This window comes from Tenebrio molitor, chromosome 4 (genome assembly GCF_963966145.1).
Source record: "Tenebrio molitor chromosome 4, icTenMoli1.1, whole genome shotgun sequence".
Lineage (NCBI taxonomy): Eukaryota > Metazoa > Arthropoda > Insecta > Coleoptera > Tenebrionidae > Tenebrio > Tenebrio molitor.
In genome coordinates, this window is record NC_091049.1 from 7,162,331 (window position 1) to 7,174,748 (window position 12,418).

A 12,418-nucleotide genomic window follows, 5' to 3' on the forward strand; every position below is an offset into this window, starting at 1 on the left:
GAGGGGCTACTGCACAAAGTATAATGGTATAATTAAAATTGCCGTCACGTGATCTTAATTGTGAATTTTCTCTTATTAAATACAAATAAATAAGTCTTGAGTAAAAGATTTGTAACTATTTTTAAATTGTGTATAATATTCTGCTACAATTTTGTTCTCTTTAGTATTGGTCATTTTTAAATTTATTCAAAAAAAAATATTAATCATTAAATATAATGTGCCATTGATGTTACAAAGATTGGGCGACTCTGTTATGTTTAGTTTAGTATGGTAAAGAGTTAATGATTTTTAAAATGTTGACAAACGAAATCACAATCGGAAAAATCTTCAAAACTCGCAGTTAATCCATTTTGTCGATTTTGACTAATTTATCACTTCATGGACAAAATATAATTATTCTAATTTAATAAATCGAGAAATTATGCCTGATTTACTAAAAAAAAGCAAAAACAATATAAGAAAAAAACATAATTGTAATGAGGGAGTAAATGATATGAATAACATGTTTTTTACTTTATTTGTAAAAACACAAGGTAATATAAGTCATGATATTAAATTTAATTATGATTTTATGCCAATTTTCTCTGAGGAAGGAATTCCTTGTGTTGAAAAAAAAATAAAAAAAAAAACGTGAAAACAATTATGAAGAGAATTATCAATTCCTAAAGCTTGTTTTAAATTTGTATTATTGATAGGTAATCTATTCATAAGCCAGATTGCGGACTCTAATTATTCCATGTTCAGTACCGTTGATGTATACAAGTATACAGTGAGCGGCAAAAGTATGGAATAAATTCCTTAAAAATTAAACAAAATTTTTTTCAAAAAAATCTTTGGACAGGTCAATTTTAGTTTATAAAAATACATATTTTAGGACCAAACAAAATGCCAAGCAGTCATTTGTTTTTGAGTTATGATGTCATCGATAGTTTTTTTAAATAGAAACCCCCAATTTTTTTTCTTGATTCTGATAGCCCCTTTAATTGTCTAAATGACAGTATAAAAATTTTGTTACCTTACATAAGGAAATTTTTGAGAAAAAAAATCATAAAGTTGGAAAAAATAAATTTTATAACGAACAAAAACAAGTCAAAAAATCAAGTAGGTAAATCAAACAGTCAAATGTTACTGTCAATTTCATTCGTATGTGTTATTTGTGTTACAAAACGTTTTCGAAAATGACTCATTTAACAGAAACACAACGTATAGAAATTTTAATTTTGATTGGGTGCGGGGATAAAACTAGATTAAACTAAAACAGGGGGAATTTCTTCATAAACTTGCTTATTGTCAACAAGCTGGAGGATGGCAATTTTAAGTACTTGCTAACACAGTTTTTGACTTGTTTTTGTTCGTTATAAAATTTATTTTTTCCAACTTTATTATTTTTTTTCTCAAAAATTTCCTTATGTAAGGTAACAAAATTTTTATACTATCATTTAGACAATTAAAGGGGCTATCAGAATTAAGAAAAAAAATAGGGGGTTTACATTTAAAAAAACTATCGATGACGTCATAACTCGAAAACAATGACTGCTTGGAATTTTCTTTGGTACTAAAATTTGTATTTTTATAAACTAAAATTGACCTATCCCAAGATTTTTTTGAAAAAAATTTTGTTCAATTTTTAATGAATTTATTCCATACTTTTGCCGCTCACTGTATAAAAAAAGCTTCACCGGGGTTGTGGATGCTGGAAAGGTGTTTTTATTGTTAAGCTTTTGTCTGTTGTTATTTGGCGTTTTTTTGTTCATGTGTTGATGTAAATTACGTATTATGCTGTTATACCCACACTATACAGTTTATATTAGGACTTATGTAAGCCCAAAATGGCATGACATTAATAAATGTTGATTTTATTTCATACTTCCCTGACCTTGTGCTTATTAAAAAAATAATACAGTTGGTTGCAAAAAAAAAACGGAAAATGTCAAAAACTATGTTGACGTTTTTCCTTAAAATTTTGTTAATGTAAAACTGTCGACAGGTCGGCGAGGTTAGAATTTCTTGTCACTGTACTTTTTACTACTCCAAATTCTGCATCTAGATCCGTAATTTTTCTATCATTTTCTAAATGGCCGGCGATGATAGCTCTGTCTGTTTCAGATAAATGAGGCATTTTGGTAAAAAAAAAAAATTACATTAATTTTTTGAAAACTGTCAATGTCATCAGATTTTGTTCACACTATAAAAAATTTCATTTTCCGTTTTTTCTGCAACCAACTGTACATTTTTTGTATTATGTTTAGGTCTCCAGATTGTTTTACATTATTCTTATTGTTTCTAGCCGATGAGTTATCATCTAGAAAAACGAGCAAGAATGGAAGGAGGAAGTGCAAATGAGGTACAAAGAAAGGCAAGTTTAATAAATGTAGTCTCATACCTGTTTATGTAGCATTATTGTTCTTGCATAGTTATGTGATATATGTTTTTATCTTTTCAGAGCACATCACCAAAGAAAATATGTAATTTGTCCACACAATCATTTAGTGAAATCATACACGTTGCTGCCTTTGTGGATAAGACGCTATTTATTAAAGCCTTTCTTGAAGTAAGTCATGAAGTGATAGTAACTTTGGCGCCTCGCCGCTTTGGGAAATCAACAAACATGGACATGGTGAAAGAATTCCTAACAGGGAACAAAAAACTCTTCCAAGACAATCAATTAAAAATATGGCAAGAGCAAAGGTTTTTTTTTGATAAGTACTGCCAAGAGAATCCTGTCATATACGTGGACTTTAAAAATATCTCTGGTATAACTGAAGATGAACTCCTTCAATCATTAAAGCATCTCATTTACTGTGCATTTAATGAACATCAGTATCTTGTGAAAAAGATCGATGGAAAATATTCTTGGTCAGATACGAAATTGAAGGTGGTGGGCCCTATTGAATTATTTGAGAAGTATTGGAATAATTTTGAAAATTTACGTCGAGATGATGTGATCGACGGATTGAAGCTCTTATCTCGCTGTTTACATGTGTACCATAACAAACTCGTTTATGTATTAATCGATGAATTCGATTCTCCTATCATGAACATCATCGTCAAGCAATCAACTTCAAATAATGATGTTCTGGACGAAACCACCGATGTTATCGGTTGCCTCATGTCCACTACGTTCAAAAACAACGAACATCTCAACAGAGGGTTAATAAATGCCTGTGTCCCCGTCGCAGAACAAGTTTTATCTAGCGACGCGAACAACATCCAGTATTATCAGTTTTTGAGTGACCCCAGATTTTCTCCTTATTTTGGATTTACAGATATAGAAGTGAAGAGTCTGTTTGAAAAAGAAGAATTTGTTGCTTTTAATAATGACCAAGTAAAAAAGTGGTACAATGGTTATAAATTAGTGGATGATAAAGGGGACTATGCCATTTATAGCTGTTATTCAGTTTTAAAATATTTGAGCACAAGTCACGAAATGAAGAAACCATGCTTTGACAATTACTGGGTTGACTCGGACAGCATCACTCACCTAAAACATCTGTTTGGACATTATTGGATTCGTGAAGTGATTGAAGATCTTATTGATGGAGAAGAGATCGAAATAAAGGCCATTCAAAAATTTTCGAAAGAAAACATAATTGCCTTACTAAACTTGGTTCATCAAGAACTTAAATCTATACATATATCAGATGCACATCTTTTCCTCCAATTGTTGACCGAAAATGGATACTTGAATGTTTTACGCACTAGCCCTGAGAATCGAAGAATCACCATTCGGATTCCAAATCAAGAAATTAGGACGTTGTTTCAGGAAAAATGTTATGATGTAGAATTGTTTTCAAAGAAACACCAGCTTTTAGATGAAAATATTGAGGGTTATTTGGCTGCATTAGAATCAGTGCTAACAAGAGAAGACAAAAATGTATTTACTGAATATGCAAAGGCTGTCTCTAAATTGTTTGATGGAGCCATAATGCCCCAAAATGAGGACGAATTTTATTGTATTCTCTTTGTTTTGGCATATAATGTTAAATTTTATATAGTTCGCAGTGAACTAAGCATCTCCCGAAGAAAATCTAAAGGAAGACCGCCTCATCTTGATTTGCTTATGATTTTGAAGGAAGCTGGCTTGATTGTGGAATTAAAATTTGCTGACCAATCATCAGCGACCGCTCTTTCTCAAATTAGAACGCGACAGTATGAATCAAGCTTCGACAACTACAAAAATGTCACAAAGAAAATTCTTATGGGTTTGCATATGACTAAAGAAGGGAAAGTTAGTCTGACTTACACTATTGGCGATTCACCTCCAGAAACTGTTACCAGCCATGAATAGACTTTTGATGGCACAGACGTCTTTTTTTATTTGTATTGCCATTGTATTACCGTTGTTAAATGAATACAATAATTTTAATGGTGTTTTTAGCGTTTCAATTTTTATAAACACAATAGAACTGCATGAGTCTGTGTTGTGAATTTAGCTTTAGGCAACTTTGAGAGTTTCTGGTGTTCCTTTAGTTGGTGGTAAGGTTATTTTTAATATCATAGATAGTGGGTGAAGAGAATTTTATGGATTTAGAGGAATCTTTCGGTTTGTTCGTATTAGGATAATTAATTTTTATTTTTATGGTTTAAATAGAATTATTTTTTTAAATATATTTTTTTCTTTTTTGGTTTGTTTATTTTTTATTAATTTAGATTGCTTAATTTAGAGCGTAGTACTGAAGATACCAAAGTGGTTTTTAATTTCTAAAGATTTTTAATTTTTCTCAACTATAAAAATTAGAAATATAATCATAGGCTTAATTTTAAAATATTTCTTTAATTGGGATTTTTCCATTTTTAACTTACCCGACCAAAGGTGGGTAAGTTATTGTGATCGGTCCAAAATTTCGAATTACTAATTTCATCAGATCTTTGCGTTTTGAGGTCCCCTGAACACGTTTATGAAGTTTTTAGAATGATGTCTGTCTGTCCCACTTTTCGTTCTCCCACGATTACTCAAAAACGCTTTGACCGATTGCTTTCAAATTTGACCAACACAAACTTACCCATGGTCTCTCGAGTTGAAAAGCTTTTGGTGTCAATCGGATCACGGGGGGTGGAAGAGGGTGAGGGTAGGTCGAAAAAATAATAAGGGAACATGGAAATTTGACTTTACCGTTTGAAAGGGCATGTGTTTTTATGTCGGAAACGATGTTTATCATTTGCGGATTTTGCCAATATGGCGGACTTATAAAGTTATTTACGTCTTCATAGATCGACGGCGATAACTGCTGAAACTTTTAACAAAATAATCTCGGATCTTGCCATTGGAAATAACTCTGTAATAGTGACTACCGAATAGAGTTTGGTGTCAATCCGACTACGAGGGGTGGAAGAGGGTGGGGGTTGCTCGAAGAAATAATGAGGTGACATGGAAATTTGACATTACCAGTTGAAAGGGCATGTGTTTTTATGTTGGAAATGATATTTACTATTTGTGAGAATTAGAAGACGACTTATGTGGGTTAACACGGACAAGGTAGGTATCTTGGGTTAATTCAGGTTGGTTTAAATCACGACCTGCTAGATAGTCCGAGTGTCTATAGCGGCCTGGGCATAGAGCGAAAAATCCTATTGTTCTCATGATTCTGACATTTGGGGTTGCTGTTAGCAACTAACTGTCATGCTATCAAATGTGTGACAACGTCATGTGCATCGTGACAATTTAGACATTGTAGTGACCCAGTTTAAAATTTAAATTTAAATTTCCGGTACCGCCACAACAGCGCGCCAAATGTGAAGGTACTAGCGGCTAGACTAGGCACTACGAGCGGAAATATAGCGGGGATGAAACGGGCTCGCGCGGGTGGTTGACGGGGGTAGGTCACTTTTTGTTTAGTTTTTCGAAACGAACACACCTTGCGAAGAGCGATCCAAGTTTCTCAAATTTGTAAGTTAAACCTGAACAATTCCACTACCGTTCCGGGTAGATATTTTGTGTCCCCGTGAGGAATTTAACGTTTTTAATTCACCTGGGTAATTTATCCCACTTTCGTTGCCTTTTTTTGTGTTTTGTTTTTGAGGCCAGGACCACGTGGTAAGGGTATGTTGTAGATTTCATTTTGTTGCATGCTGTTTCTTTAAGAAGCGCCCATTTGTTAATTTTAAGTGTTATCTTTCACCCGGGAAGTTTTTTTTTGGCGATCTGGTAATTTCGAAAATACGGAGCCGTCGTCCGAACCGCGTGCGTCCATTTTGTTTTTGTTCTTAACTAACATTTTCTAACGGCACTCGACCCGCCATTTTCTTTTGTTTAACATTACCAGCGATTATTGTATTCGCGATTTATGTTGTTTACTGCCATTTGTGCCATTTAAAGTGGTTCTATTTTATCGTTATTTAACTTCACGTTTTGTTCTTTTTTATTTCCTCATTGTTTAATGTTGCGGTTTGTGTTTTGCTTATGTTATCCTTGTTTAATGTTGCGTTTTGTTTTGTGTATTTGATCATTGTTTAATGTTGCGCTTTGTTGTGTTGAATTTTCGCATCGTTTAATGTTACGCGTTGTTCGATAGAATTAAACCCGGGTTATTCCTTCGTGCTGTTGCTAGATTTCGGAAAAGTTAAAGTAAAATGTTGTAAGTGCGCCCCTGTGGGAGCTAGGTGACAATCAGGAAGTCGTGGGGTTGTTTAGTAAATTTCTGTGGAAGCTACGGTTATTTAGAGCCGTTAGCGGGGACGGACCTTAGTCTTTGCGGGAGCGGCGTCGGGATGTTTTCGTGAAGCTTCCGTCGACGGTTATAGGGACTTCGGGGTTTTGTCCGGAAACGGTTGGTTGGGGACGGCGGACCTAGGTCTTTGCGGCTGCGGTCTAGGAATGCTACTCGTACGACCCCGAAACGCTCTGTCACTCTTGCTTGGTCGGTGAAATAGTCTGACGTTCATTAATACCCCGAATATCTATAAACGTCGCTTGATTTCAAGATGATTCAGATAATTCTTCTGAGTCCCCTCGCGGCCGAAAGTTTGTTACCTCCAGCTCTAAGCTCCCGAAGGCGTACCTTGACCGCGTAGTTCCGAGTTAAACATTGTTTTTGTAATTAATCGAATTGTAAAATATGAGTAATACCTGGGATACGGTTTTTGAAGAGGGTTTTTCATCCGTCCCTGTCTGTAATAACTGTCTTATAATTTGTTTACTTGTTTTGCAAGCTTTAAACTGTCATTTTGTCTGTCATGTGCCCGTTTTTCTGTTATTTGAAATATTGTTGCATTCATCTTGTCGTTTATCTTTGTGATGTACCCAACTAGTTAATTTCTTGTACTTCGTTAAACTTAATTTCTGTCCTTTGTATTCGTTCCAATTTCTTTTTCATCAAAGTTATTACAGACATTTTTAATAAAAGGTATTTTGCGTCCCTCACATGTTTGTTTTATTTGCGGCACTCTTCCAACTGGAACCCTCACCGTTTGCATTCCGAACCTTTTCCGCCAAAAGAAAATCACAACGTAGGGCTCCTCCGATTCGATGACGATCACGACCACATTTGTTACCGTTTGCGCAGGTTCAAATATTTGGCGGAAAAAGTAATGTATTCAAATCATTACAGAATGCAGTCCACACTCCACACTCATGTATCTGCATGATGCATGCAGTCATACGTAGTTGTCCCGTGATAAATGATACTTTACTTTAATTGTAATTACATTTTGGATATTCTAAATTGGCAGAAGCAAGATGTTGCGCACTGGTCCACTGGTTTGGTTTTGCGGAAGGGACAAAGTTTCGGCGCCGCGTTTTTTGAAAATATCTTGGTCAGTGGCGAGTACAAATTCATAGAATAATAATTGTCCAAAATTATATAATTACATTCAAAACTGTACAAAACTTAAAGTATACTTTCCACTCATTTCCACCAAGAATGGCACGGATTAATTAAGCAAATATAATTGTTTTGTTATGGACCCATCTTCATCTGAAATGACCCGTTTAGGAAATAATGTACCCACTGCAAATCCAAGATTGAGATTATAATTTTAATATTATTCCAGAAATAGGTTTACAACTAACGGAACTTGTTGTTGCTGCATTTACCGCAATATCAGTTCTAATATGATAAAAAAGCCACTTTAAACACTAAGGCCCAGTATTTCAGTGCAGGGTTAACTTTTGGGTTTGCAAAACGCGGTTAAATTTTAACCCAATTATTAACCTTGTATGCGTATTTCAGTGCTTAGTTATGGGTTAAAGTATTTAACCAACTTTTTCTTAATGTTGGCAGTGCTTTCGGCAGACATATTCGAAAAGCTCGTAGCCAGTCGTAGCGGACAGGTGTAGAATGCTGCCGTTTGCTGTCAGCTGTGACAGTATTTAACCCACGTGTAGAGTTGTTTTGGTTAAAGAGTGAGGTGTTTTTATTCAAAAATACATACCTATTTTTTTTTTTTGGAATTTTACAACAGATACCGACATTTGGATCAGATATGTATATTAAAAAACAAGAAAATAATTATAAATATTAATGTAACAATAAAAAAAAAATAATCTTCTAGCTCTTTTTAATTCGGGGAAAATCAGAATTTATATAAAAATTTATGAAACACAAGGTACCTACGGGCATACTATTAAATAAAATAATCTTTTATTAACAAAAAATAATTCTTTTACAATACTGTAAACTATAATAAAAAAATATCTATTCAAGTAAAAATAAATAATACCTATTGTAAGATCAAATTAAATTGAATTTCACAATTAACATTTTAATGTAAATACAATGCTTATATCAAACTCTAATTTTTGGATCTTCGACGACTGTCCATTTTCAAACTTTCATTTGGCGCCCCTTCAAAATGCGAAATAGCCGTTATAAGTGCTAATTTAATATTAAACTTGCCAAAACAGAAAAATAAATAATTCTGCACCGCACTTTTGGCACGAGTAATGCGCATGTCTAACCGAGAAAAAGCAGGTTAACCCACCCCTATCCCCTGGGTTAACTTTCCAGTTAAATTTAACCTTGATTAGAACCAACCCGACACCGAAATACCCCTAACCAGGTAATTTAATAGTTAACCATTTTTATTTGGTTTAACCCACGACTGAAATACCGGGCAGCAAAATACTAAAAACCAGAAACACCAAGCAGAAGTAGCATCAACTAAATTAATAACATTTTTGTTATTAAAGTTACTTTTAAACTGTGAGGCTCTTGACATTGCACTTTGACAACTTCACTGAATTTATTACATTTGTTTGTGAGGTTATGATTATTTAGTGACATTCCCCCCTAAAGTGGCGCCGTGGAGATCACAGGCATTAAACCTTCGCCCAGGCAGATGTATAGTGAAATATGTCAATCATCAAGACGGCGCGGCGGTGGCATAAACATACCCGACATAACCTAATTTTTTTTAAATGTCGTGTCAACTTAAAACGTCCGGTCAGTGCCAATTACGAAACAGAAAAACACCAATATTTTTCAATTGTTTCATTGCCAACAGACTCAGTCATTGTTGATCACGCTGTACATTACTGTTAGGGATTTTTTTTTTTTTGTATTGCAATGAAAGTGTTTTATTTTTTCCACGGCCTCCTAGATTCATAAGAGACTCGTCTCTTATCCGGCCTGCCGCATTCGTAGTTCTAGGCATTATTTTTGTTTTATAGGGTGCGCCACAATACGGGGCTTATGTGTTGTACTGGTTGCCTGCCTTGCAGGAAATTATTGTTTTATAGACGTGTTTTCAACATTTTTCAACAGTTTTAACGCACACATACATCTGACACCTTTTCAAAATCTCAAATCAAAAAGATTTTTTATGAACGGTAAATTTAATTTCAACAATTTTCTTTTTTATATATTTTTTTTTATTTGTCTGTGAGTGCAAGTTACAAAAATTTACAATGACAGGAAGTTCTAATTTTTAAATAAGTGTCTCACATTTTACAATGAACAGCACAATAAATTAGTGGATTTCCCGAAAGATTGAGGCCAAGATATTCTTCAAAACAAAATTTATATTTTCCTTTGGAATGCTTGGTAGAATTTCTACTATTATTGAAATTATTGTAAATTGTATAGTTTGCGAACGAGAAATTGGAATTTTAGCTTCTTCACTTGCCATGGGTAGATTGTAATAATGAAGATTTACGATAGTGTAAGTTTATCTACCTGCTAGTTACTAAAAAGGGATGCCAAATATCGGCAAAATGCAGATTGTTTGTCCCTCCTGGAATGAACTGCTCATAGCCGTAAATCTTCATTATTATCTATAATGTTTAACCTTCCCAAAACCCATTGCAAGTGGAGAAGCTAAAATTCCAATTTCTCATTCCCAAACTATACTAGACCGTAGAGGTACTAGACCCACAAATTGATCATTGGGGTAACTTAGCCTTCCTCTATCTTAGTAATAAATTAATTCCAGTAAAGGGATTTTCTTTTTCGAATTTGAATCTTGTAAATGTGACAAGCAATAATCACATCCATGGACTGCCTCCGTTATTTTCATAATTAAGTAGCCACATAAAAAAGCTGTTGTCGCCGTCTCAATTTGAAAATTGGTTCTTGGCAAATAAGTAAAGGAAGACAATTTTTCTAGTTTTTCCAGAGAACTATCTTGCAAGGTGACTAAAATATTTACATTGATCCTTAAATTTTGGAATCTTGGTAACATTTTACTACTTGCATATTCTGCGGCACTCATGATATTACCAGTATGATCTCTCAGTCCTATCTTCTATGCTGCATTTAAAGTGATATCATTGGGTAGATTAAGATAAGAAATGTTAACTTTATGCCGTGAACTAATACAACATTTTTTCTTTGTTTGTGGCATTTTTTAAAGTTTCGACTGCACTTAGTTTTTCAAATTGACAATTTATTATACAAAATGTCATTATTCATACGTATTTTTAGTTGCATATACTAATATATGGGTCACATTAAAGCCGCTAGATGGACATACTATACGGGGAATTTTCAAAAACAGACATTTATCGAATGCGACAGGCCGGATAAGAGACGAGTCTCTTATTAATCTAGGAGGCCGTGATTTTTTCTAATATTGAACATTCAAAGCGGACGTTTTGAATTTGTCAAAATATTTGACACTGTCACATTATAATTATTGAAAAAAATACGATCAAGTAGCGATATCACGGAGGCCACAGGCAGGGTTATAAAGAGAAAATGCTTCACTTTAGAAATAAAACAAAGTGTTCACCGGTGTTTTAAAAACATTTGGGAAGTAAATGGTCCAAATTTGGGGAAGATGTCAGTTTACCGAATGGTTGAGGAAATTTTTGCCGTAAGTTGATAAATCCACTTTTAATTTAAATTGATCTATTTAAAATGTTAGCTTCAGTCTCCTACAGATATCTGCAGGAAAAATACGGAGTAATTTCTGGATCGGGGGCACAGGCACAGAATGGAAATGACGCACGATGGAACAGTGAAGAAATATTTGCGCCGTTGTGCGCTTTTTTTAATTACAAGACCGCCGGTCTTCAGGCTTGACTTGAGAGGGTCTGCTCCTGAGCACTATTCATTTTGAATGTATCATGCTTCCACTCTGTGTCCTGCTCTGAAATCTTTTCGTTACCTACTTGTTGGTTTCAATGCCGGTATTTAATATTCACCTGTAGAATACCATATTTTAAGTAAAATATTCAAAACTAGTTTACTTTGCTTGATTGCGGGACTCGATTAGAGATTTGTAAAAAATGACAATAATCGTACATTATAACCTTCAAAATATACATACCTAACCTGAATTATTATCTGACATTGCGTTTACAGTAGAAAAAAGTTGTATCCTATTACACCACAAAAGTTACTAAAATCACTAGATTTAGTTGTGTATATTGAAAATGGATGGAGTTTAGCTAAACAACGAATCAAAAAAGTTGGTATAGTTTGTCCAGCGAGAGATTGGTTGACATAAAAATCATTAAATTCTACGCAGAGAAAGTAGTACCTAGCGCGCGTAAAATTTGAAATGTATCCTTCAAGCAAATATTAAGAAAAATTAAAAAAAAATCATAACAACGTCATCATGGTAGTTTTCTGTACCAAATCTGCGTAAAAGAACTTCTTTTTTTGTTACACTTTTTACTGAATTCTTTTTCGATAAAATGTTGATCTTATCTCAATTTGTGTGTACTGTACGGTTGTACCGTATTGTTTTTGCCAAATATGGAAAGAAGATTGCATTTAAGTGAATTTGAAGTGAATAGGGCTATTGGAATGCTTGAAGACGGTCCCGCCAAGTAGAAGTAGCCCAAAATTTTGGGGTTAGCCAGAGTATTGTAAGTAAACTGTGGAATCGGTTTGCTGAGACAAATTCTGGTAGATAACGGCCCAGAAGTGAAAGACTGCGAAGTACAACAGCTCCACACGATCGTTATCTGCTTCTAACAAGAGAAGGCATCCTTTCTATCGAGCGTTACAAGTATGAAATGCCTTGCGACATGCTG

At 34.2% G+C, this 12,418-nt stretch overlaps 1 protein-coding gene and 2 long non-coding RNA genes across 3 annotated transcripts in view; 1 reads left to right on the forward strand and 2 right to left on the reverse strand.

Annotated features, from left to right (window-relative positions):
* LOC138128453 (uncharacterized) overlaps nucleotides 1-12,418 on the reverse strand; it is a 131,200-nt gene that overhangs the window by 4,031 nt on the left and 114,751 nt on the right. The window lies entirely within an intron of this gene.
* On the forward strand, nucleotides 8-4,371 carry LOC138128428 (uncharacterized). Its single transcript, XM_069044656.1, has 3 exons — nucleotides 8-26; nucleotides 2,288-2,356; nucleotides 2,444-4,371. Exons 1-3 carry the CDS (start codon nucleotides 24-26, stop codon nucleotides 4,286-4,288), a joined length of 1,917 nt encoding a protein of 638 aa, XP_068900757.1. The 5' UTR covers nucleotides 8-23; the 3' UTR covers nucleotides 4,289-4,371.
* Nucleotides 7,786-8,078, reverse strand: LOC138128915 (uncharacterized). The gene is made up of 2 exons (XR_011158954.1): nucleotides 8,002-8,078; nucleotides 7,786-7,946 (listed from the first exon to the last, which is right to left on the reverse strand). It is a non-coding gene; the product is annotated as an uncharacterized lncRNA (long non-coding RNA).